The sequence below is a fragment of the Stenella coeruleoalba genome, assembly GCF_951394435.1.
Source record: "Stenella coeruleoalba genome assembly, chromosome: 3".
In the NCBI taxonomy this organism is placed as follows: domain Eukaryota; kingdom Metazoa; phylum Chordata; class Mammalia; order Artiodactyla; family Delphinidae; genus Stenella; species Stenella coeruleoalba.
Window position 1 is genome coordinate 61468228 of NC_137148.1, and position 24632 is coordinate 61492859.

The following is a 24632-nucleotide window of genomic DNA, read 5'->3' on the forward strand; positions in this document are numbered from 1 at the left end:
GGGTCTTTGTTGCTGCACGCGGGCTTTCTCTAGTTGTGGCGAGCAGGGGCTACTCTTTCTTGTGGTGCGTGGGCTTCTCATTGCGGTGGCTTCTCTTGTTGCAGACCATGGGCTCTAGGTGAGTGGGCTTCAGTAGTTGTGGCACGTGGCTCAGTAGTTGTGGCTCTCAGGCTCTAGAGCACAGGCTCAGTAGTTGTGGCGCACGGGCTTAGTTGCTCTGCAGCATGTGGGATCTTCCCGGACCAGGGCTCGAACCCGTGCGCCCTGCACTGGAAGGTGGATTCTTAACCACTGCGCCACCAGGGAAGCCCTAAAGCTCTTTTATTTTAAATAACATCTTAAGCTTTTTGTAATTTAAGTAGGAAATGAGAGGATATCAAACTCACTGTGTGATAAGTTTTTATAAGAGGCCAGATTAATAAACCTAAAAATCTCTAAGATTTTATGTGAATATTTGAAAAATAAAAAGCCTAGATTACATACTACACAGATATGTTTTAAATATAAATTTAAGTTTCAAATAGGTTTTACAATATTCAAGAATATTTGAAATAAGGTAAGACAAATACTAGCTAATTTTTAAGCATGCTTGTTCTTTTTTTTTTTTTGAATACGCTTATTCCTTAACAATAAATCTCTGGATGGAGGAGGGCAATTATTACTTTGATGAATTTATTTTCATATTTGGCTACTCAAATAACATTAAAGAAATTCACGTTACCAAAACAAGTAAGTGAAAAATATAGGTTAAAAAGAAACTGAATTCAATAATGGGCAAGGTGTGACCATATTTTCAACATATGGAATAATACATTTATTTATAAAAACCACTGCATTTGAAACCTAGCAACACCATGATCCATTTATAGGCAGGGAATAATAATTAAAGATCAGAAAGATATGTATTAGGTCTGAATTGTGTATTAAAAACTACACTTTTCCAATTCATGGTTTTAGTTTTTGCTGCTAAGCAGACAAGTTCTGGTGTTACAAATATTATACCAAAAAGCGTAATCATTCTGTTATAAGTGGTTCTTGCATTTGTTTTAAATATATGGCTACTGCATTTTTATTAACTATTAAAGAATGCATACTCTTTAATTAAACCTTTAAAAATATTCTATTTCCAAATGCCTAATATTTTTTTAAAAAGCATATTAGTTTCAATTTCTTATGATGCATGTACATTTATATTTCTTTGCTCAATACTATCTCTGTGACTTCCCTTTACTTCCCCTTTGGCAAAAGCCTCCCTTGTCACATCACAGCCAAGAACAAAAAAGTCATACTCATAACACTGAGGTCTCTAATTTTTGTTGGAAAGGGTGAGGTTAAATTCTAACTTCTCTGCAGAGTTGAATTATAAGGGAAGCGATAATCTAGAAAAAAACAAAATAAAATCACAGGTGTGGATGAATAAAGATGGTGTTTGTTTTAGTTGTCAGTGACATATTAAATTCCTTGCCTGGTTTCTTGATTCTCAACAAAACACAAATTTTCAGAAATATTTATTCGTAATTGGGAAAAGACTATAAGACTATTTATTTTCAGTTACAAAAATTTGTAATCTCTTACCTTAGTAACTTTTCTGGATTCAGATTCACTTTCAGATTCTGATTCTGATGCAGAATCTGAAGAACTGTCTTCTATTGAACTAGATTCAGCATTGGAAGAATCTGAAGTTTTAGAGTTTTCATTTTCCTTATCCACATCTTCAGAATCACTAATCAGAATAACAAATTTTGAAATATTAGATACTTATATAAACAAGCTTAAGTAGTTTGAAAAAACAAATGACAAGTGTTACCATTTGTCCATTTTGCCTGTGAACCAAAATCTTTATAGAGAAGTGTATTTCACTGAGAACCATTTCTTTTTAGTGTACAGAAAGACAGTAAAAATGGTTTTAAAATTCCAGAACATGTTAATGAAATGAGGAAGGTAGTATTACCTATAACCAAATAAATCAGAACCCATTCAAAACTAATTATACCACATCACACACAGTTCAAATGCAAAAGGTTATAAAATAACACTGAATGATATAATAAATAGAAAATAGTTAATAATTAAATGTTTGATTTACCAGAAATACACATTAGGTGCTAACATTAACAACTTCAAAGATAGGCTGATTTTAAAATGCTGTTTCAAAATACTAAGTATTCATTAATAAATTTAAATATTTATACATCAACTTTTGCTGAAACAGAGTTGCATTTTATAGATTTTTCTGTCCAAGAAAATTATTAACATATGTCCCCTAATGTGACCCTTAAACATATCATATGAGAAAATGTTAACTGGTTTAAAACAGAATTCTTCTAATGTTCTAAGTCTTACTAAAAATGTAAGATAATCAGATATAAAGTTTTAAAATACCAAATGATCAAATCTAAGTGCTGATGCTATCCATTCATTTGTTCACTCGCTCCCTTACTTAACAAATATTTACTGACTGCCCACCATATCGTTGGCACTATGTTAGGTGCTAAGGATAACAGAGGTTAGCAAGATACCGATGATCTCTATGTACTCCCTTATAGAGTCTACCATCCGTTGGAGGATACAGAGAAGTAAGCTGGCAGTGACAATAAAGCATGGAAAATAATAAGTAATAAAGTATACTGTGTCATGAGAACACCTGGAGAAGCATCTAAACAAACCTGACCGAGAGTGGGAATGCTTCTAGAGGAAGAGACACATGAGTTTAAAAAGAGAAATAAGGCAGGCAGAAGGCAAGGGAAGTAGGTCTCCAAGAAGAGATAACATGTAAGATAGCCAAAAGGTCTTCTCTCAGGGGAAAACAGATGCCTTGTTGTCTTTTTTATTTGCTCAAATTTGAAGGTCTAGTTCTCTTTACCGTGTGTGTGTGTGTGTGTGTGTGTGTATTGTTTTAAAAATCCACTTTGTTAAAAAAAAAAAAATCTATCTTGTACCAAAGAGTATTAGGCACTTCATAAGCAACTATCTAATTCAGATGTTCTAACATATTCTTACTGGGAGCATTATTATCCTATAATATTCAGGAAAGTTAAGTAACTTGCTCAAGGACACATAGCCAAGAGGGGTGGAATTGGAATTTAATCTCGAGTCTGTCTTACTATAAAGACCATATTTTCTCCACTACCCAATATGAAAATACTTTGGAGTATTTCCCTTCAATGAAAATACTTTGGAGTATAAAACTCAAAGTTAGTCATAAATAGTTACGATTACTAAAGGGTGGCTTTGAAGATACTTAAAGCCCCTCAGCTTTAAAAAATTATCATATAGTTATACTGGCAAAGTTTTTAAAAAAAATTATAAGAGACAAGCAGAAAAACACACGGGGAGGGAGAGTGGTGAGGCAAGGAAGACTCAATATTTCCCTGAATTGAATTTTGTGGAGGAAATATGATTGCTATTTATTAAACATGGAGTCATGGTAACATCTCAGAACACATGTAATTATATTTGATGACTAAAACGTATGTTGTTGTTTTTTCTTCCCCTAGCAAAGAATGGCAATTTATTATCCCCCATTTAATGGTTAAAACATGTACTTAAAAATATAAGGTTTAGAATGTATCTGAGATTTCCTTTCGTATAATAAACAATTTTTAAAAATTCAAACGGGTTAAAAAAGAGTCTATTTCTGAAGAAAAAAAGAATGAAACTAATACAATTTATGATTATAAATTTCTAGTATATTGACTTTTGCTATTGGAAAGGATATTTAGTGCACTGAACATAACTTCCCTTTCTAAGAAATAAGACACTTTTTATAAACTATGTAATTATAGATATTCTGATATTAAACTAGAAGCACAGAACTTCTCTCTAAGAAAAGGCTACTACAAATCAAGTAACTCACTTGCTGCAACAAGTGAATGATTCTGAATATATTTAACTTCTAGCCTTTAAGATAAGATTTTGAAGGTAAAAGTGTTATTTTGCTTTGCATCACTCAATTTTGATGGGTAATTATTGTTTACCTTACTGCTTAGAGTTTCAGATGTTAATCTAATGAAAAGAATTTACTGGTAACTAGCTTTTTAACTTTGCAATGATGAAAAGCCTGTATTAATTTAACCTACAGATTTCATTTGTTCTGAACAGGAAAAACAATATAAATCACTTTTAAAATCATTAAATCCTGACTTAAATTAATAAAGTCATAATTAGAGCATTATGCTGTGTTTGTTATGGAAGTGGCAGGGCGAGCTGCTTTAATTACTGTCTGTAATAAAAGGAGCAGAGAGCGTACTGCGCCCCAATCAGTGCTGTCAGCCAAGACTGAGCTAGGCTGCAAGCTCGTCAAGTGCGCGGGCAGCAGGCTCCCAGGGAAAGGGCCATCGTGTCTGCAGAGGCCACTCGCTGACAGCAGTGGGGAAAACAGACTCAGACAATCCAAGGTATCGGCCCCAATTACTCAAAATTTTAATGACACTTTAATACATGATAATGTTGTTGATAATGGGAGATCTTAAAAAGTGCTAACACTTAAATATCTTATGACCGTCTTCCTTCACAGCCCCTGACTCTAATATTTGGATCATAATCTTTTTAATATAACATTATTTAGAAAAATCAATTGTCTTAGTTACATAATGGCAAAGTGTTGAAGGATTTAATTTTCACCCTCAGCGAAATTGCTTCAAAAGGTAATTAAGTGTTTCATACCGTCTGCTTGATCACTTAACTCAGCCTTCCAAGGTTACACCAATTTTCAAAATGTAACCCCAAGATTTTTTCAAGTTCAAAATGAAAACTGAGCATTACAAGTAAGAGAATAATATGAATTAGTATTTTAAATTAATATTACAAGATTTAAAATCTGTTTGGGAAAAAAAACCACACACACACTTATTTTCTCACTCAATGTTAGACCGGGGGAAAAGACCAAAGAATGTTTTTGAAGGAAATTCTGACAAAATAATTCACCTTTTTCCTTTGGTTTTGGAGTTCTTCTTGGCTGCTCTTTTGTTTTCTGCCTCTGACCCACTTCCACTCTCACTCTCGTGCTCACTGGAGTCCTCACTGCTGTCTCCTTCGTCATCTTGTTCCCCACTTTCACTTCCAGATTCACTCTCTGAAAAAAAGATATCCAGATGCTCCTTGATTTATAGCCATTTAATTATACATAAGGACACAAGTAAGTGTCAACATTCATCACAAATGAAACCAGATGCTGAATTTTAGTTTAGTGGACCCCAGGTGTTCCACATTTCCTATTTCTGTCCTCTGGTCACTTAGACTCCTGAACCCTGCGGCAGGGTAAGCATGGCGGGACTCCAATGCACAGAGAAGGCACTCTGCTAGTGAGTGGGGAAAGGCAAAGAAAAGATCAACCAACTAAACCAAAGTGAGCCTATCTTGCTCTTCAAACCCATAAGTATTTTAGCTATGGCAAAAACTTTTTATTTAAAGAATGATTATGAGCATGATATAAGAATAAGAAATAATTTTAATTCCTCTACTTATAATGAGAAATTTTATTTAGAGAAAAGGAAGGGATTGTTGAATTTTCTTAGGAACCAATTTTGCGAGAGAAATGAGTCATTCAAATCATCTTCAAAAATTCCTAAATTCAAAGGCAATAAAGCAACATCACTACCTAAAAAGCACTTATTTTAGCTAGTATAGGAGTCTTCCGTAGGTCAAAGAAATGATAAAGTTACACTGAGGCACTATATAGTTAAATGTTTTATGAATAAATTATGGTATACTAGGGCTCTTTGCAGAAGTGATACATATAGTATATTTATGTGTATTTTAAACAAGAAGCATAATTTTTTTACTAGTTGAAATGATTATAGGTGCAGAGTTGTATCCTAGATAAGAGGACAAACTGTTGTCCTGGCCTATGATCTATCTGATGAAATGTCCTCAGGAAGGAATGTAACCTCTAATTAAAACAGTATTCTAATAGGTAAATAATAGCTACTCTATGAGGATTAATTCATGTATCACAGCGAAAAGCTAGGAGTGCCTATATTCTTTTGGAACAGCTTGAAGTGGTTATAAGCATGAGTTCTCAAGCTGGAATGTCCGAGTTCAAACCCTGGCCCTGCCGTGTACCAAGCTGTAAGACTGAGCAAGTTATTCAGCCTCTCTGGGTCTCAGTTTTCCTTTCAGCAAAGGCTACTTCAAAGAGCTGTTGTGAAGATTAAATGATTTGAAACACGTAAAGGTGATGAGGACACAACAGTGCCTGCCTCATGGTAAGGCACTCTTTATCATCAGCTTTTACAGAGAGCAAAATTTATTTTACCCAAACTTTACAAAGGCAAAACAAAACTGTTGAATAAAAACATTTTGAATTTGTTGTGATATCTAAGTTAAGCACACGTACATATTAACTTAGATAAATCGTTTATGCTATAAATAAATAAACAAATAAATAAATAAGAAAGTATAGCATCTAAGTTACTTTCTCATGTTATTACATGGGAGTTCAACATGAATCTGGGTCCAGTTCACTTCAGGCACTGTTTATTTAAATTTTCAAGTTAGGTAAATCCTTGAGGAAATTCATTTATCCTCAAGAAGGCATGCTCACTTGAAAAAAGCTGGTAACTTCTAATGAGAAAAGTTCTCTCTTTCCTCTGGTAACCAGAATGGAACTCTGACATGACTCCCTATTATAAGTACTCAGATAATCCCATGAAAAGCCATAATGTTAATGGAATACTTCAAATATGTATTGAAAAAGGTTAGACTCTAAACAGACAGGAGCTTGTGAATAAATGGGATGGAGACAAATATCTATATGAAACACTCAACTACACAACATGTCTTTCTCAATGGTCTATATCATTCCTGAAATTCCATATTTTTTAGCATTAACTCTTTGGATTGAAGTAATTTCCCCCATTTTTCAGCATATTACTTCAGAAGGTAATACACCACAGATTAACTTATCGGATACTGAAAACAAAGATTTTGACAGGGGAAACAGAGGAAAAAATGAATGAATTACCTTAATGTCAAGTAATGGATGACCAAGTAATTAGTGAGCAGCCCTGGCTTCCCAAGGAATAAAGGTTTTAAAAGAAAGAGATGTCATTTGGTCTTGGATCAGATAAGTTTACTGGGCTAACTGTTAATAAGAGTATGTAACTCCTATATATACTTCATTATGCAAATCACTCAGAATTTCAGTATTGAAGAGACTTAGAAAGCATCTAACTCTACCCCTTCATTTATCAGATGTAGAGAAGGTAAGTGCCTTATTCGATTTGCCTGGCTAAAACTCAGGACTTCTAGATCCTTCCTGTTTAGTATTTTTTTCATTGCATGTGGTTGCCCTCAATCTTTTTAGCTCTTCGTTTCTTTATAATACACAAGAGATTTATTAATTTTAGCTTTCATGTAGAAGTAAAAGAGTAAAAAATGGATAAGAACAGACTGCTCAAGGTTAAAAATAAACTTTACATTTTATTGGGGGTTGGCTATAAAGTTCGTTTGGGTTTTTCTGTAACATCTTACAGAAAAATCCGAATGAACTTTTTGGCCAACCCAATACAAAAGAAAAGTTACTTTTAAAGGCCCCACTAAAGCTTATCAAATATAAAATTACATTTTTCAATATGCTAATGAATATCACAGGCAGTGTGGGTTAGAATTCAGAAAAGCATGCGTTCCCGTTTCAATTCTATCATTTATTAGTTGTGGGTCCAAGAGGCAATGTCAAATGAAAAGGCGTTAGAAATTACTTTGAAAACAGTGATATGTTAAGTGAAAGGAATTATTGTAATGGTATAAACTTCATTTAAACCAGCTTGTTGAATATTATGTTCTAGGCCTTATTGGTCTATAGGAAGCACAGCATATAAGCTATAGTGAACAATGTTTTTCAATGAATTAAAACCCCACCACTGTCACTGCTGCTCTCAGAAGAGTCCTCTTCCTCCTCCGCAGATTCAGAATAAAATTTCTTATCAGGATTCTCTTTCTTTGCTTTTCCTGCTGGGGTCCATTCTTTTGCCTGATTAAAAAAAAAAAATGTAAATATCAATGAATTCTCATTAAGGGATTCAGTCTTCAGGTAAACTAGTCATTCAGAATACTCTGTGAACCCAGAAGGAAGTTTAAAGCCGCAACAGAGAAGGCAACTCTGAGAATCCTGACACTGGTTTGTTCCCCTTTACCCCTAAGAAGAGGGACATAAACTCTCACTCAGAGCCTATTATGTTAGATCAACAACCTTGTTTTAACATATGATTTTAAACACTTGTGTATTCGTTGGTCTACAGAAGATTTAAACTAAAGTAAGACAGTCTAGAAGAGATGAGGGCAATTAGAGGCAGACATAGTAACAGCAGTAAGAAATTCAAGTTCACAGCTTGATACTGAGGTAAAAGAAAAAAAGAAAGAAAATACTTAGTGTAGGCAATAAATAGCCCATACCATCTCAAGAGCCTGAACCCTGGGGTACCTTGGGGTTCTATCAAGACAGAATCTTGGCTTCTGTCTTTCTCTTCTATCCTAAACATCTAATGCATCAAGAAAGCCTATAACCACCACCTTGGTCAGAGCTCTCTCTCTCCCGGATTACAACAGTCTCTAACCGGCTGCGTTGTATCTATGCCCACCTCCCATCCCCCATTCCAAGCTGGCTCAACACAGCAGCTAGAATGATTTGATTAACTCTAGTCAAGTCCCTCTTTGTCTGAAATGCTGCAAAAGGCCTCCCATTCACTCAGAAAAAATGAAGTTCTTACAGCACTCTGCTCAGCCCTACGTGCCTGAGGTCCTCTTGGTCCTCTTGCGGCTGCTCTCCCTCCTGCCCACTCCCCTCCGGCCACTCCTTACAGTGTCTTCAAACACCCCAGGCATGCTCCCGTCTTCAGGCCTTTCCCCAAAGCTGTTCCTACTGCCAATATCCTCCCCCAACATGACTTGCGTGGCTCATTCCCTCACCTCCTTCAATTCTCTGTACAAATGCCACCTCAGGGAGGACCACTCTACTTAAAATTCCAACCTCCCATGCCTGGTACTTCTGATGTTCCTTTGCTCTAGTCTTTTTTTTTGGTCACAGCACTTATTACTTTCTAACATACTACTGTATACAATTTGTATATTTAACTGTCAGTCTATCCCTGCTAGAATGTCAGCTTCTGGAGAGCAGAGATGTTTGAATATTTTGTACACGGATATACCTTAAATGTGTCTGGCACAGTGATCATTAGTTGGGTGATAGCACCTTAAAAACTTTAATACAGTGTACTAAAGTAAAAGAAAATTTTTTCATAAGTGTGACTTTGATTCATTAAGAAAAAATTAAATCATGCTTCATACACTCTCTTTTAAAGGGCAAGAAAATGTATATTTTTTAAAAGGTCAAGAACGGTTAAGACTCATTTATTTATCACACTTTTGAGCCTCTACTATGTGCTAGCCTGCTAGAGTAACATTTTGTTGTAAAAAAATTTATAGTAGGATAGAGGTTCTTGTTCAAGAGGGGTTCTCAGCACTGGATATATGTCAGAATCACCTGAGAATATTTTTAAAAATACTAATAACAAAAATAAAAATACTAATACTAAAAAAGCTAATGCTTGGGATTCACTTCCTAAGATTCTGATTTAATTGGTCTGGTGCAGGTCTGACATAGGTTTGTTTTGTTTAAAGAGCTCTGTATGATTATAGTGTACAGCTAGGTTTGAAAACCACTGATCTAGAGGGCTTATGGGCTTAAGATATGTTGCTTAAAAGGATAAGCTTCAGTGACTTGGAAAACTACTATCTGGACAATAATAGAAAAATAAGTAAAAATTACTCAAATATATTTGAATAAGATACTAACATAAGATCAGCAGTATTCCTTTCTTTTTTTATGTATATTTAAAATGCTCTGTCCTCCAGTTACAAATAAAGATAGTATTCTATAAACAAATTTCTCCTATATTTAGTGAACAGTGAAGTTCATATTTTTCTTAAATCCAAACAAGTAATATTTTTCTGAAGGCTAGTAAAAAGTGTGTAAAGTCAATTTATAGGAAAAAAAATTACTTAATTAGACTATGGCTTTCAGGGTAAGACTGAGTCAACATATAAGGAAAATCAGGCTCCTATGCTCAAAGGGGTATATTAGTTTGACATGGTCATGGACTCTCTATTCATGGAATTTTAGGTTTTAAAGGGTAAAGACTAACAATAAAAATATTTTACTTTTTGTTATGGTCTTTTATGACTATGATAATTGTATCATTCTAAGCAAAAGAAATAACAGGGAAAAGAGAGGAGGAAAATAGCAAGGCACTAATTTGAAAGTTCCTATGTAGGATAAAATACTGATAGTAACTGATAGTAGATGTGTTTTTAAAGCAAAATACCCTTGATATGCAAAAGACAGTTTTTCTGTAACTGGGGAGAAAAGAATTTTCTAGAACTAAGCAAAAAAAAATTATAAAGAATCTTGAAAGCTTACTGGTGTCATAAATATATATCATATCTGATATCCTGGAAATGGTAGTATGCAATGCAAAGTGACTTCTAGTGTCAATGGACTAGGTTTCATGGTTTTTTTGTTTGTTTGTTTGTTTGCGGTATGCGGGCCTCTCACTGTTGTGGCCTCTTCCGTTGCGGAGCACAGGCTCCGGACGCACAGGCTCAACGGCCATGGCTCACGGGCCCAGCCGCTCCGCGGCATGTGGGATCTTCCCGGACCGGGGCACGAACCTGTGTCCCCTGCATCGGCAGGCAGACTCTCAACCACTGCGCCACCAGGGAAGCCCCATGTTGTTTTGATTAAAATATCAGATTATCTAAGCCTAGGCCATTATTCTTACTAAGTTATATTTCATAGTAACAAGATGTGACCCTGTAAGATCACTTTATAGTAAAACTAGGATAACATATGTACTACGTGCATGAAATACATTGACGGGACTTTAGAGGGGTGAGGTAGAATGAAAGACTATGTGAACAGTACTTTCTGCATTGTTGCAGCTGCATCTTATAATAAACTATGTGCATTATTTTTATATTTACTTGAGTCTCTATAGTATAATTTTAAGTCAGTATGTCCAGAGACCAACAGACTGAAACGGTTTTCTGCATGGCATCAACGGAGAGTAACAGTTTTTTCCAACCAAGTTCTATCAATTATAATTATCCTCCATAATAAGCTACCAATTATTAATTTTCACAATGTAGTCAGCAAAATGAAAAGGAAATCAATTTGCATCTGTTGAACTGGACAGGTGAAATGAATATAAGAAAATAGGTTATTTAAGTACTGTCCCTATAAGATAGTTAATGCTTAGAAGAGCACATGAAAATAGAAGAAGCCAGCCAACCAACCAATCTATCAGCCAATATAAGGGTACTGCTGAGACCAAATTAAATTGCATGGCATTGTTATTAATTTCTGAGATGACAAACTATTTTTATTTTACTTTTTTTTGGTGGATTGGGGCAGCAAGGAGGAAGGATAGGGCGGAAGCGGGGGTAGGATAAAAGGATGATTCTACTTGGACCAAAACATCATGTACCCAACAATGAAAAAGGACAGAACCATAAAAACAACAAACAGACATAAGAAATTAGGAGAGACAGTATTTCTGTGAAAGAATCATAACAAAGAACATGCTCTTTTTATTCTGGCACCTGACCAAAAGTTTCACAAGTAAGCCAATTTTTTTGAAGAATACTTAAGAGTAGTATGTATTTTTTTTTTTTCCCGCGGTACGCGGGCCTCTCACTGTTGTGGCTCTGGACGCGCAGGCTCAGTGGCCATGGCCCACGGGCCCAGCCGCTCCGCGGCATGTGGGATCCTCCTAGACCAGGGCACGAACCCGTCCCCTGCATCGGCAGGGGGACTCTCAACCACTGCGCCACCAGGGAAGCCCCTAGTATGTAGATTTGAGGGGAAATCACCAAACTTAGTTGCAAGGAGGAGCATGCAACTTGTTTTTAATAAGTTTTATAATTTAAAAAATCATCTCTAAATAGAGAGAATTTGTCACAGCATGAAAACAGTGGTGTTAAATACTAAGGATAGTACAGATTTGCAAACAAGCTCAAGCTTCCTCTCCTCATGTTACATGATAAAATGCAGTAAGAGAATGAACAATGGACTCAGATAAGGGTTGGAATCCCAATTCCATCACTTACTAGCTATGGGAACTTGGGCAATTTACTTAAGTTCTCTGAACCTTGGTTTCATCATCTGCAAAATGGGAATAACAATAACCATCACTTATAATCATTATGAGGTTTAAACAAGATCATGTTTATAGAACTATCAAAGTATACTCCAGGGTCTGCTAAATGGAGCCATTATCAGCTGTTATTGCTCTTGCCACACTCCAAAGCCAGACAAGTTTGTGTAGTTAAGAGAAACATATTTCTCAAAAGAATCAAATTAAACGGCCATGCCTGGGGAATTCCCTGGCAGTCCAGTGGTTAGGACTTGATGCTTTCACTGCTGTGGCCCAGTTTCGATCCCTGGTTGGGGAACTAAGATCTTGCAAGCTGTGCAGTGTGGCAAAAAAAAAAAAAAGCTATGCCTGTTACAGAAATTCTTCTATTTAAAGTAATATTTTTTTTCCATTGTATATGGAAAAGTTAGGCAAGAAGATTAACTGACTTTCTCATAGGAATTAGTGAGAAAGACTGGTTATCTGAATCCTAGTTCAAAATATGTGTTCTACCAGAAAAGCATCCAGGATGTAATACCTAACTGTTCTTTTTTATTAATTCTACTTAAAAAAGTATCAGATATATTTCACATAATCAATCTCTAAAGACAATCATAAGACCCCTCTCTTTATTTCTCTTGTTTATGTAAGAAAGAAAGAGATAATACTAGGAAAGAACACTAATTCTCTTACTTTAGTGGACAACATGTTTTAAAGATCTAGGAAAAGGTTATTTATATAGAGAGCTTTTTTTTTTTAACGTGAAAGCAACATATTATTCATTTTAATTGTGACCTTGTGTAAGGACATTTTTGGTACATGATGCTTCCTATTTATGTTTAGGCTTCACGTAAAAAAGGTTCATCAGAAAATCGAGAAGAACACTTTGTATGGTTTTTCTGGAAGAGACAGCAAAAATGATTTAGAAAACATTAACAGGAAGCTTACGAATCTCTAAACTAAGTAGGAAAAGCTCAACCCAATGAAACTAAATACCTTAGAAATTGAATCTACACAACTACAAATGCAATACCACAAATGTGGGTGGCACTGATGCAGAGAATTCCATTCTCTATTTCCTTGAAGAAAAGGAACAGTACATGTACAATGACATAGGAATACTACAATATTTATTTCCCATAGCAGCAAGATATGTCTAACACATTACATTTAGAAATACCAGAGCAATTTTCAATCCACCAAAAAAGCTTTTATATAAAACAATAGTTATTCCAGAATCTCCCACTGCTTGACAAAATTAATTTCAGAAAGGTCAACTTACCAACTCTATTACTTCTACATTTCGAACTGATGGGTCAGGCGCCACCTCTGGCCAATTAGATAATTCCAGGTACCCAGTAGCTTTAGTGTTGAGAGTATGAGACAAAGTGCCAAGCTGGTAATGATCCCTACCTATTAAAATAGAGGAAAATATAAAATAAACAATATGAGCTGTATATAACAGAGAACAATCCTAATCAGAGCTCAAGGTAATTGGCACATTACCTCAAATGTCAAGGAATAAATATAAACTAGGAAGCTCTTCATAGGTCAAAAAACTGATTTCAGTCCATAGATTATAATAATCTCCCCCATAATGGTCAATAAAAAAGCTAATCAGTCAGTGTGTTTAGAGGTGTTGCTCTGATATGTAGCTTCTCTAAAAATTACTTTACTGTGAATATTAAGAATGACAGCACAGTTAAACAATCCATATACATGTCTTGCCACAAACACATTCAGAATTTTAAGTTTTTCTACAAAACTGAACTGCTTTTTATCGCTTTACAACATTAAATAAGAAACTATATGAAAACCAAAGTATATAATCATTTGATTCCCACTGTAATGGCTACTTGTTAAACTGAGAAAATAAACACTCCTTTTAAAACGCTGGGGAAAATAAGTCAACTTCCATCTTTGAAAAGCAAACAAATATAAAGGGATATTTTTATGAAATAATTCTTCCTGGAAAAGCTTATGTTAGTGTACACAGAATATTTATTTAATAACAACTAAGTATTAAGTTGAATTATATACTCCTTATTAAACAAAGCTATCTATTTAAAACAGAGATGAAGTCAATGTCTGCAAGAACAACACAGCTTTTATCTACTGTTCAGCCAAGTCATCTGGTTAGAATAAAAATAAAATCAGAAGATTGAAATTCTTTAGGTAAATAAGGTCTATAAAAACATGAACTACTATAAAGCTTGCGTTGGAGAACAGATGAATGAGTAGAAAGCACACTGTTCTTATATATTTACATATGCTAATCACATATTTTCTAAGAGATAAATTTTAAACAGGTTAGAAATGGGATATAATGTCGTAATTTTTTAGACAACAAATATTTTGCAGGTATATTCTGATAATAGTACCTTTAAAAGGAGACTCAAGCAGTGGTGCCGGTTTTTGAGCCAGGAATATTTTTTTGGCATATTTACTTAAAGCTCCACTCTTCTCATTCGGAACAATAAGCTGCCTAATAAATCTTGTACGGTCTCTGATGTCGTAGTTTTGATCATACTTGCCGAGATTTAATATGTACTGGGTAAGCAATTTTGTCTGTTGGAAAAAAACAGAACAAGATGAGAATAGTTATTTATGATTATTGATAACTCTGGATAAACATATTTAAAGAGGTAATAAAAATGAATGGTTATGTCAAACAAATGTTGTTCCATAGGGAATATGCATTTCTAACGCTGCAAATGGAATTCTGAAGCCAAAGCACATGTCCTCTTCAGTATTGGGGAGGTGAATGCTGAGTACCGAGAAGCAGCCATGTGCTAGATTATTAAACTGCTGAAGTGGAAAGAAAGGCATCATTAAAAAAATAATCATATATGGCAAACCCGCTGAAGGGTCTACGTGAGAATAATGAATGTGGAAATACAACTAAAAACATGGCACTCAAAACTTAATCGGAAAAATATGCAGGACATCAAAACATCAGAGAGTATTAGGGGGCTGGCAAACTGCTTCTCCTGAGGTGTGTTTTATGAAGAGATACTGTCCCTGGCATAAGCAGTGTCTGCACTCTGACTGCACTCAGTTACTTTACCCTGAATTATGACCCATTAAAGCAGACACATGAATCACTGAACTGGATTACTGCAAATTATTTGCAGTGCATTTAGCTGTTACTTTTTCATAAAAGCAAGCTGCTGATGCCCTCTAAAAACTAGGATAAAAGACTTCCATTTTTTTCCCCATGTTGCTTATAGCCTCTGGTAATATTGGTCATTTATTTATTTATGTTAGGGAACAACTTATTATAGCAGCTTTTACACTATAATAAGATTTCCTAAGTCAATTTCTGAATGTACTACATTAACATATATTGAGATAATTTTAATAATAATTAAACCAAAATTGAAATGTTAACAAAATAGGTTTGTATTTTAAACTCCAGTTATTTTATTGAAAAAGCATAATTTTAATTTAGAAGGTTACACACATACAATTCTAACTATAAATAGGATTCATAATACATGGAAAAAATAAACATCTGCATTAGAACATTTTACAGACATTAGAAGTGGATTAAAAAAAATAAAATCAATGAAGTCAGGCAAAGCTAAAGATAGTTCTATAACAATAAGCCAAAGTACAGGAATGGTGTGGTAAACTTTTACAATATTAATTCGTTAAGATAATTGATTTGGATAAAAAGCAACCTTCTTTCAGTAATAATCTATTTAAAAACGATTAACCTAGTTTTACTAAAGCAGAACTACAAAAAATACAAGTGAAAAATGTTAATAGAGCTATTCTAAATTTGGTTACCAACTACTGCTATCCACTAATTATTAGACCATGTTGGTTCAACCTCAGGTAAGAAAAATTCTATGACTGATTTTTAAGGACGATTAGCAAAAGAGTCACCAAATGAGTAATACAGGTCAAAAGGAAGTGTTGTACACTGGACTGTGTAATCAGCTTGCTGGGATAACCTGGGAAAAATACACCCAGCTGTTAGTTTCCTCAAATGTAGAGTGAGAATCTATAACTAGGTTAACTCTAAAGTCTATTTTTGAGTGTTGAGATTTAGAATATGGAACTAAAATAAATCAGAAAAAGAAAATAAGTCTATTCATCGAAATAATTTTTTGAGTTAGTGGACTGATTCATCTTGCTTTTATTTCTGATCCCTGAAATTAATGTTTAGGAAATTAAATTATTTCAAAATATCAACAGACACTATTGAAACTGAGATAGAAAATTTTAAGTAATTAAAATTATGTAATTTCTATAATATGTATTTATTGACTGTAAAACTTGTTTTATTATATTGGTAGGTTATGAAACAGTTCTACCAAAAATGTATTTTCAAAAATAAAATTCTAAAAGATAAACTCATATCCATGTTCAATGATGCATTAAAAACATAAGCAGAATACTTTTCACTCAGATATGTATTTATTCATATACTTTAATCAATTTCTTAGCTCTATCTCTAAAACCAAATCATTGGTATTTATTTGAAGAACATATTTTTATATGGTCTTATTATTTTTAAATTAAAGAAAATAAAATTGCCTACAATCTTCTTCAAAACTGAATTTTATGATCACCAAATATGAAAATGTTGACATTTGCAACTTACTCTTCTCTATAGAACATAATATTTTTAATGGAAAAAAATGTCTTCTTTACAGATCAAACGAATGATCTGGTAAGTACAGAGAAAACTCTGTTGAATACAAGGATATTCTCAATGCTTTCTTTTATGTTAAAATCTGTAAATATTTCAAGCCTAGATATTTAACTTTCCCCCCTCCACTCAATAAAACTATCTTTATGAGATAAAACTTTTAAATAATTCTCTTCTATACTGTAAACAAAAATTTCATCAAATTTAGATAATGCAAAACCAACTGCCTCCTCGATTTCATTTCATTCTAATAAAAATATAAACTTAACCACAAAAATAGGAGTTCCATCAAAAAAGTCTTCACCATAGTTGAGATACTGCAAATGATAGAACTTCTAAAATAAATTTTTAGCTCTTACCACTTAATTTGTTCAGTTCTTCCTTCGTTTTTATAGGGATACATTTCAATGTCTTCCTGTTTGCAAGATTTGTTTCTAAGAATTGTTATTTGCTAAAATTTTCAAAAGCTGAAGGTTTTTGGTGCTCTACCTGATAAACACTTTAAAGATTTCGAAATGATTTTGAATCAAAGTCTAACCAATACACAAAAGTTTCACTTAATCTACTCCTCCACCCACCCGCCCCGGGCAAAAAAGCCAATATCGAACACAGGCTAATTTACAAAGCAGTTTTTCATAAAATCACATTTCTAAAATCCCACTGGTCACATGCAGCAAAAAGAATTGCGTATGAGAGTGTGTGGTGTCATGCCTAAGTATGCTTTTTCAATATTAGCTTCATCACAAGAATCCTGTAGTTCAGTTAAACTACACATATCAAATATCAGTAATTTTGACCATTATAGTTTTATTTCACTTGGTAGAATAAGCAGAGTGAGTATGCATGCACCACAACCAATTCCCAAAATATTTCTGTTCCACAGTTTTCTTAATTTAATAAGAACGTTGATTTTACCATGACAACATCCGTTCAGTGAAAGCCACATTGGGGCTTTTAAATTTACAACAGCATTTACGGCGATTTTGACAGAATAAACTTCCAGAAGCTTTACTTTGATTCCATTTACACTGACAGAAGAAATGTACAAAAGCTTTGAGTAAAAATGGTCAAACTATTATTGGAATTAATTGCTTTTCTATTTGAAAACCAGCATCATTCAGGTCCTTTTTCTGCTAATGGAGAAATACATTAACCATTACTGCTTCATTTCTCATAAGTGCAAAAGAAAACTTGAATAAAAAATGAACAAAATTAAATTTTAAAAAACAGTTATTTGATCTATATGAGATCATGTTTCACAGAGACATGTAAATATATTTGGCACCTGTATACATTAAATTGTCATCTTGAGGCTTAGTCTTCCTAAAATACCTCCCAACTTTTTAAGTAGATGCTGATCCTGTTTTAGCAGATTTATATCACTATGATTTTCATGGTGGATGGTAAAAGTTGATGAACATTTTGTGCATGCTAAATAATGATACACAAAAATTCAGTTCTTCATTCTTCATTAATTGTACACTTCAAGTTTTAAGAATTTATTGCTGCTGGATTTATAACAAAATAAAACAATAACTGGCAAATAATAAATAGGTTTTGAGATTTACCGTACACAATAAATGACAAAACTACTGTAGTGAGAGTGCTCTGAGCACTCTCTTTAATGGCCTATAGCAAGATTGTTCTGTCTCTACCTCCTGCACATATTTCATCCACAACCAACCTCTAACTTCCCATGTTTTCCTCTTACTCCATCCACTGACAGCTGGGAGCTTCATGCTTTGCACAGGCCATGACACAACTTGCCTGTTGTGTCATCAAGTTACCATCAGATAAAACACTTAAACACTTATGTCACCACCACTAGAAAAGCGAAGGACTTAGCTTTTCATACCTGCCTCGTCAGGGCACACTTCATTTTATCAGCACACATCCTATATGCTGCTCTAAAGGGAGAGGTTAGTCATGTTGCATCTCAAAAAGACTGGGAAAAGAAAGTCAAAGTCTTTCCAATTTAAATGTTTCACATTTTAAAATGAAATCTCTGTTCACTGCACTTGTATCTTACAGGTCACTAGACAAAACCATGGCAGAGGTTAGAAGTACAACATGGAGGGACTTCCCTGGTGGTGCAGTGGTTAAGAATCTGCCTGCCAATGCAGGGAACACGGGTTCGATCCTTGGTCCAGGAAGATCCCACATGCTGCGGAGCAACTAAGCCCGTGTGCAACAACTACTGAAGCCTTTGAGCCCTAGAGCCCGCACGCTGCAACTACTGAAGCCCACGCGCCTAGAGCCCGTGCTTCTCAACAAGAGAAGCCACTGCAATGAGAAGCCCGCGCACCGCAACGAAGAGTAGCCCCCGCTCGCCACAACTAGAGAAAGCCTGCGCACAGCAACAAAGACCCAATGCAGCCGGAAAAAAACCAAAGAACAACAACAAAAAAACCCAGGTGGGATGTTTAATAGTAAATTTAAATGGATTTTATTCATAAAATTATACAAGACAAGCAAAGAGAATAACAAAATGTACCATAAATAACAGAAATACTCAATAGCTTATATATAGCTATGTATTAAATTTTTGTCTTATTATTATTTTGCTGCTTAGATTTAAGGAATCATTTCTGGTACCAACTAATGGTCAATGCCATCCAGACACTATTTACACCAACTACTTTGGATTAACTCTAAGTCACTGTGACATAGGAAAAATGAATTTTGGGGAATGCCATATAATTATTGAGAAATCCATTATTTAAAAAAACCGTCTCAAAATATGGGCATCATATTTTTACCTAAATACTCTGTCAAGTAATAAACTGGTAAATATTTGCTCAAACAATAGCCTTCTTTAAATATTATATAGGTCAGCACAAAATAATAAAAAAAGGTCTCTTAAATTATAGTCCTATCAAAAAATATATATATAGTCCTAAAATCAGCTTAGATATATATCAGTTTAAGGAATATAAAAAAGTATACAGAATTCAGCATTTAAAATTGGTTCCACATAGTTGTAATTTTTAAACAGAAGGATACTGGCAAATGCATTTGGTAAAGGAAGGAGAACTACATAAAATTCTTAACATAGACCAGAGGCAAATCTAAGCAGTACTAGTGTTCTATCTAATCAATTTCATCACTTCATGACTAGGCAGGATTCTTTAAATTTTTTTAATTAAGAAAATTTTATTGAATGCAAGATTCTTTAAATTCTATAGTGCTTTACAATTTTCAAAAGTTTCACACAGATGATTTCAGATAATCTCATAACAACCCTTTCTCACCTCCCTCACCCCTATACTGCCCATCCACCCTTCCTTCTCCCCATTGGAAACCACCAGTTTGTATCTGTGAGGCTGCTTCTTTTTCGTTTTATTCACTAGTTTGTTGTATTTTTTAGATTCCACATATAAGTGATATCTTATAGTATTTGTCTTTCTCTGTCTGACTTATTCCACTTAGCATAGTGCCCTCCAAGTCCATCCACATTATTGCAAATGGCAAAATTTTTATTCTTTTTTATGGCTTTTTGTAAGATCTTACGGAAAAACCCAAATGAACTTTTTGGCCAACCCTGTATTTTACATATATATATATATATATCTCACATCTTGTTTATCCATTCATCTGTTGATTGTTCTTTAATTCTTCTAGGTCTTTGTTAAATGATTCTTGCACCTTCTCGACCTTTGCCTCCATTCTTTTTCCAAGGTCCTGGATCATCTTCACTATCATTATCCTGAATTCTTTTTCTGGAAGGTTGCCTATCTCCACTTCATTTAGTTGTTTTTCTGAGGTCTTATCTTGTTCCTTCATCTGGTACATAGCCCTCTGCCTTTTCATCTTGTCTATCTTTCTGTGAATGTGGTGTTTGTTCCACAGGCTGCAGGATTGTAGTTCTCCTTGTTTCTGCTGTCTGCCCTCTGGTGGATGAGGCTCTCTCATCTGTTGATTAACAATTAGGTTGCTTCCATAGCCTGGCAATTGTAAATAATGTTGCTATGAACATTGGGATGCATGTATCTTTCTGAATATGGTAGTTCTATTTCTAGTTTTTTGAGAAACCTCCATACTGTTTTCCACAGTGGCTGCACCAATTTACACTCCCACCAACAGTGTATGAGGGTTCCCTTTTCTCCACATCCTCACCAACATTTGTTATTTGTGTGTTTTTTGATGACAGCCATTCTAACAGGTGTGAAGTAATATCTCATTGTGGTTTTGATTTGCATTTTCCCTAACGATTAGCAATGTTGAGTATCTTTTCATGTGCTTTCTGGCCATCTGCATTTCCTATTTGGAAAAATGTCTATTCAGTTCTGCCCATTTTCCAAACAAATTATTTGCTTTTATGATGTTGAGCCATATGAGCTGTTTATATATGTTGGATATTAACCCCTTATCGATCATATCATTTGCAAATATCTTCTCCCGTTCAGCGGGTTGTCTTTTCATTTTGTTGGTGGTTTCCTTTGCTGTGCAAAAGCTTTTAAGTTTAATTAGGTCCAATTTGTTTATTTTTGCTTTTGTTTCCTTTGCTTTAGGAGATGGATCCAAACAAATATTGCTGTGATTTATGTCAAAGAGTGTTCTGTGTTTTCCTCTAGGAATTTTATAGTATCCGGTTTTACATTTAGGTCTTTAATCCATTTGAGTTTATTTTTGTATATGGTGTTAGAGAAGGTTCTAATTGCATTGTTTTACACGTAGCTGTCTAGTTTTTCCAGAACCACTTATTGAAGAGACTGTCTTTTCTCCACTGTATATTCTTGCCTCTTCTCTCATAGATTAATTAACCATAAGTGTGTGGGTTTATTTCTGGGTTCTCTATTGTGTTCATTGATCTATGTGTCTGTTTTTGTGACAGAACCATACTATTTTGATTACTGTAGCTTTGTAGTATTGTCTGAAGTCAAGGAGCATGATTCCTCCAGCTCTGTTCTTTCCCGAGATTGTTTCGGCTATTTGGGGTCTTTTGTGTTTTCATACAAATTCTGCAATTACTTGTTCTATTTCCGTAAAAAATGCCATTGGTATTTTGATAAGGATTGCATTGAATCTGTAGATTGCCTTGGGTAGTATGGTCATTTTAACAATAGTAATTCTTTCAATCTAAGAACATGGTATATCTTTCAATTTGTTTGCGTCATCTTCAATTTCTTTCATCAGTGTCTTATAGTTTTCTAAGTATAGGTCTTTTTATCTCCTTAGATAGGTTTATTCCCAGGTATTTTATCCTTTTTGATGTAATGGTAAATGGGGCTGTTTCCTTAATTTCTCTTTCTTGTAGTTTGTTGTTAATGTATAGAAAAGCAACAGATTTTTAAAAATTTAACAGTATACACATTTTTGTCAACATAAGTTTTTCCTTTATATGTTATATTTACTTGACAAGAAAATATATCCAAGAAAGGGTATAAATGTCACCGCATAGAGCCTGAGCCCTTTTTTTTAAGTTATATTAAAGGGGCTGGGAGTGGGGGTAGAATTCTCCAAAGACCGAATCACAGGTCAAGAGAAAACTTCAGGAAGGATTCCCAAAACATCACTGTGATTTATAAAATTTCTCACTAAGAATCAAAAACTGAACCTGAAAAGTGATACAAAGAAAATATAAGTACTAAGGATACTCCATGAAGCACTTTCTTCTTGAAAAGCAGAAAAAAAAAGTAACTGTCTCAAAGAAAATGAGACAGTAATTAAAATAAATGAACTATAGCTACATACCTCAATATTTTAAAAACACATTAAGTAAAAATACTTTAATTGTGAAAGTATACATAAAGTAGAATACTACTTATGTAAAATTTGAAAACACACAAAACAAAAAATACATTGTTTATGGATACATACTTATGTAACAACAATAAAAACATGTATGATTAAAACACACCAATAATATGACAGTGGTTACCAATCGGGACGTAAGAAAGGTGTGAACAGGAACTTGAGATCTTAGCTCTACCTGTTATATCCCTTTAAAAAAAATTATGGCAAACACACTGACTTAATCTTAGTGGTAGATATATAGGATACCTTGGAGATATTACGGGTATGGTTAAAGGTCACCTCAATAAAGTGAGTGACACAAACATGTTGGTTTCCCAGTACATATAAAAGCTATGTTTATTATACTGTAGTCTCTTAAGTGTGCAACAGCAGTATGTCTAAAAAAACAATGTACAAATGCTGGAGAGGAAGAAAAAGGAACCCTCCTACACTGTTGGTAGGAATGTAAATTGGTGTAGCCACTATGGAGAACAGTATGGAGGTTCCTTAAAAAACTAAAAATAGAGTTACCATATGATCCAGCAATCCCACTCCTGGGCATATATCCAGAGAAAACCATAATTCGAAAAGATACATGCACCCAAGTGTTCACTGTAGCACTATTCACAATAGCCAAGACATGAAAGCAACCTGAGTGTCCATCAACAGATGAATGGATAAAGAAGATGTGGTGTATATATACAATGGAATATTACTCAGCCATAAAAAAGAATGAAATAATGCCTTTTGCAGCAACATGGATGGACCTAGAGATTATCATACTAAGTGAAATAAACTGGACAGAGAAAGACAAATATCATATGATATCAGTCATAGATAGAATCTAAAAAATAGTACAAATGAACTTATTTACAAAACAGAAACAGACCCACAGACTTAGAAAACAAACTTATGGTTACCAAAGGAGGAGGAAAGGGTGGGGAGTGGGGGGGGATAAATTAGGAGATTGGGATTAGTAGATACAAACTACTATATATAAAATAGATAAACAACAAGGTCCTACTGTAAATAGTACACAGAACTATATCCAATATCTTGTAATAACCTATAATGGAAAATAATCTGAAAATGAATATATATGTATATATAAATATCTGAATCACTTTGCTGTACATCAGAGACTAACACAACATTGTAAATCAACTATACTTCAATTTTTAAAAATTCACTAACATAAAAAAATAAAAAAAACAAAACAACAAAAAGAATCCTTTATTGCTAAAAAATGCTATCATCTGAGCCTTCAGTGAATCTTAGTAGTAGAATCAAAGACCACTGATCACAGATCAGAATATAGTAATAAAGAAGTTTGAAAATATTGCAAGAATTACCAAAACGTGACAGAGAAACAGGAAGTGAGCAAATGCTGTTGGAAAAATGGTGCCAGCAGACTTGCTCGACACAAGGTAGCCGCAAACCTTCAGTCTGTAAAAATCATAATATTTGTAAAGCACTATAAAGTGAGGTATGCCTGTATATGTATTTATGCTATTTTATACTATTCTATAAGTTTGCAATATTTTATATTTAAAAATAAAAACATAGGGCTTCCCTGGTGGTGCAGTGATTGAGAGTCTGCCTGCCGATGCAGGGGACACGGGTTCGTGCCCCAGTCCAGGAAGATCTCACATGCCGTGGAGTGGCTGGGCCCGTAAGTCATGGCCGCTGAGCCTGCCGTCCGGAGCCTGTGCTCCGCAATGGGAGAGGCCACAACAGTGAGAGGCCCGCGTACCGCCAAAAAAATAAATAAATAAGTAAAATAAAAACATAAGCTAAGTAAAACATTAACTTATATTACTTATCACTACATTTAAAAGATGATACACTATTAGAGAAAGTTTAGAAACAGATGTACCCTTTACTCATTAATTTTTAATTAATATTAATCAGTTTAATCAAATCATAGCTTTCTGTCTCAGACCTCAGTAGACTATTTCAAGGAAGTCATGCTAAATTTTTATACTGTGTCTTAAGAGCTGAAGAGTTTTAGCAACTTCAACCGGTTTCAATGTTGTTCAACTTTTCCCCCCATATAACAGTGAAATTACTCTACTTGTGAGAGTATTCTACCAGTGCTTTTACTC

The 24632-nt window shown here is 34.3% G+C and overlaps 1 protein-coding gene across 5 annotated transcripts in view; it reads right to left on the bottom strand.

Annotated features, from left to right (window-relative positions):
* Positions 1-24632, bottom strand: part of AP3B1 (adaptor related protein complex 3 subunit beta 1) — a 274658-nt gene that overhangs the window by 90015 nt on the left and 160011 nt on the right. For all 5 annotated transcript variants that reach the window (XM_079916789.1, XM_079916785.1, XM_079916787.1 and 2 more), the window contains exons 16-20: positions 14513-14699; positions 13414-13544; positions 7861-7972; positions 4927-5074; positions 1576-1723 (exon numbers count right to left, since the gene is read on the bottom strand). In XM_079916789.1, the coding sequence (XP_079772915.1) occupies positions 1576-1723; positions 4927-5074; positions 7861-7972; positions 13414-13544; positions 14513-14699 (726 nt within the window). The remainder of the gene's footprint in view (positions 1-1575; positions 1724-4926; positions 5075-7860; positions 7973-13413; positions 13545-14512; positions 14700-24632) is intronic.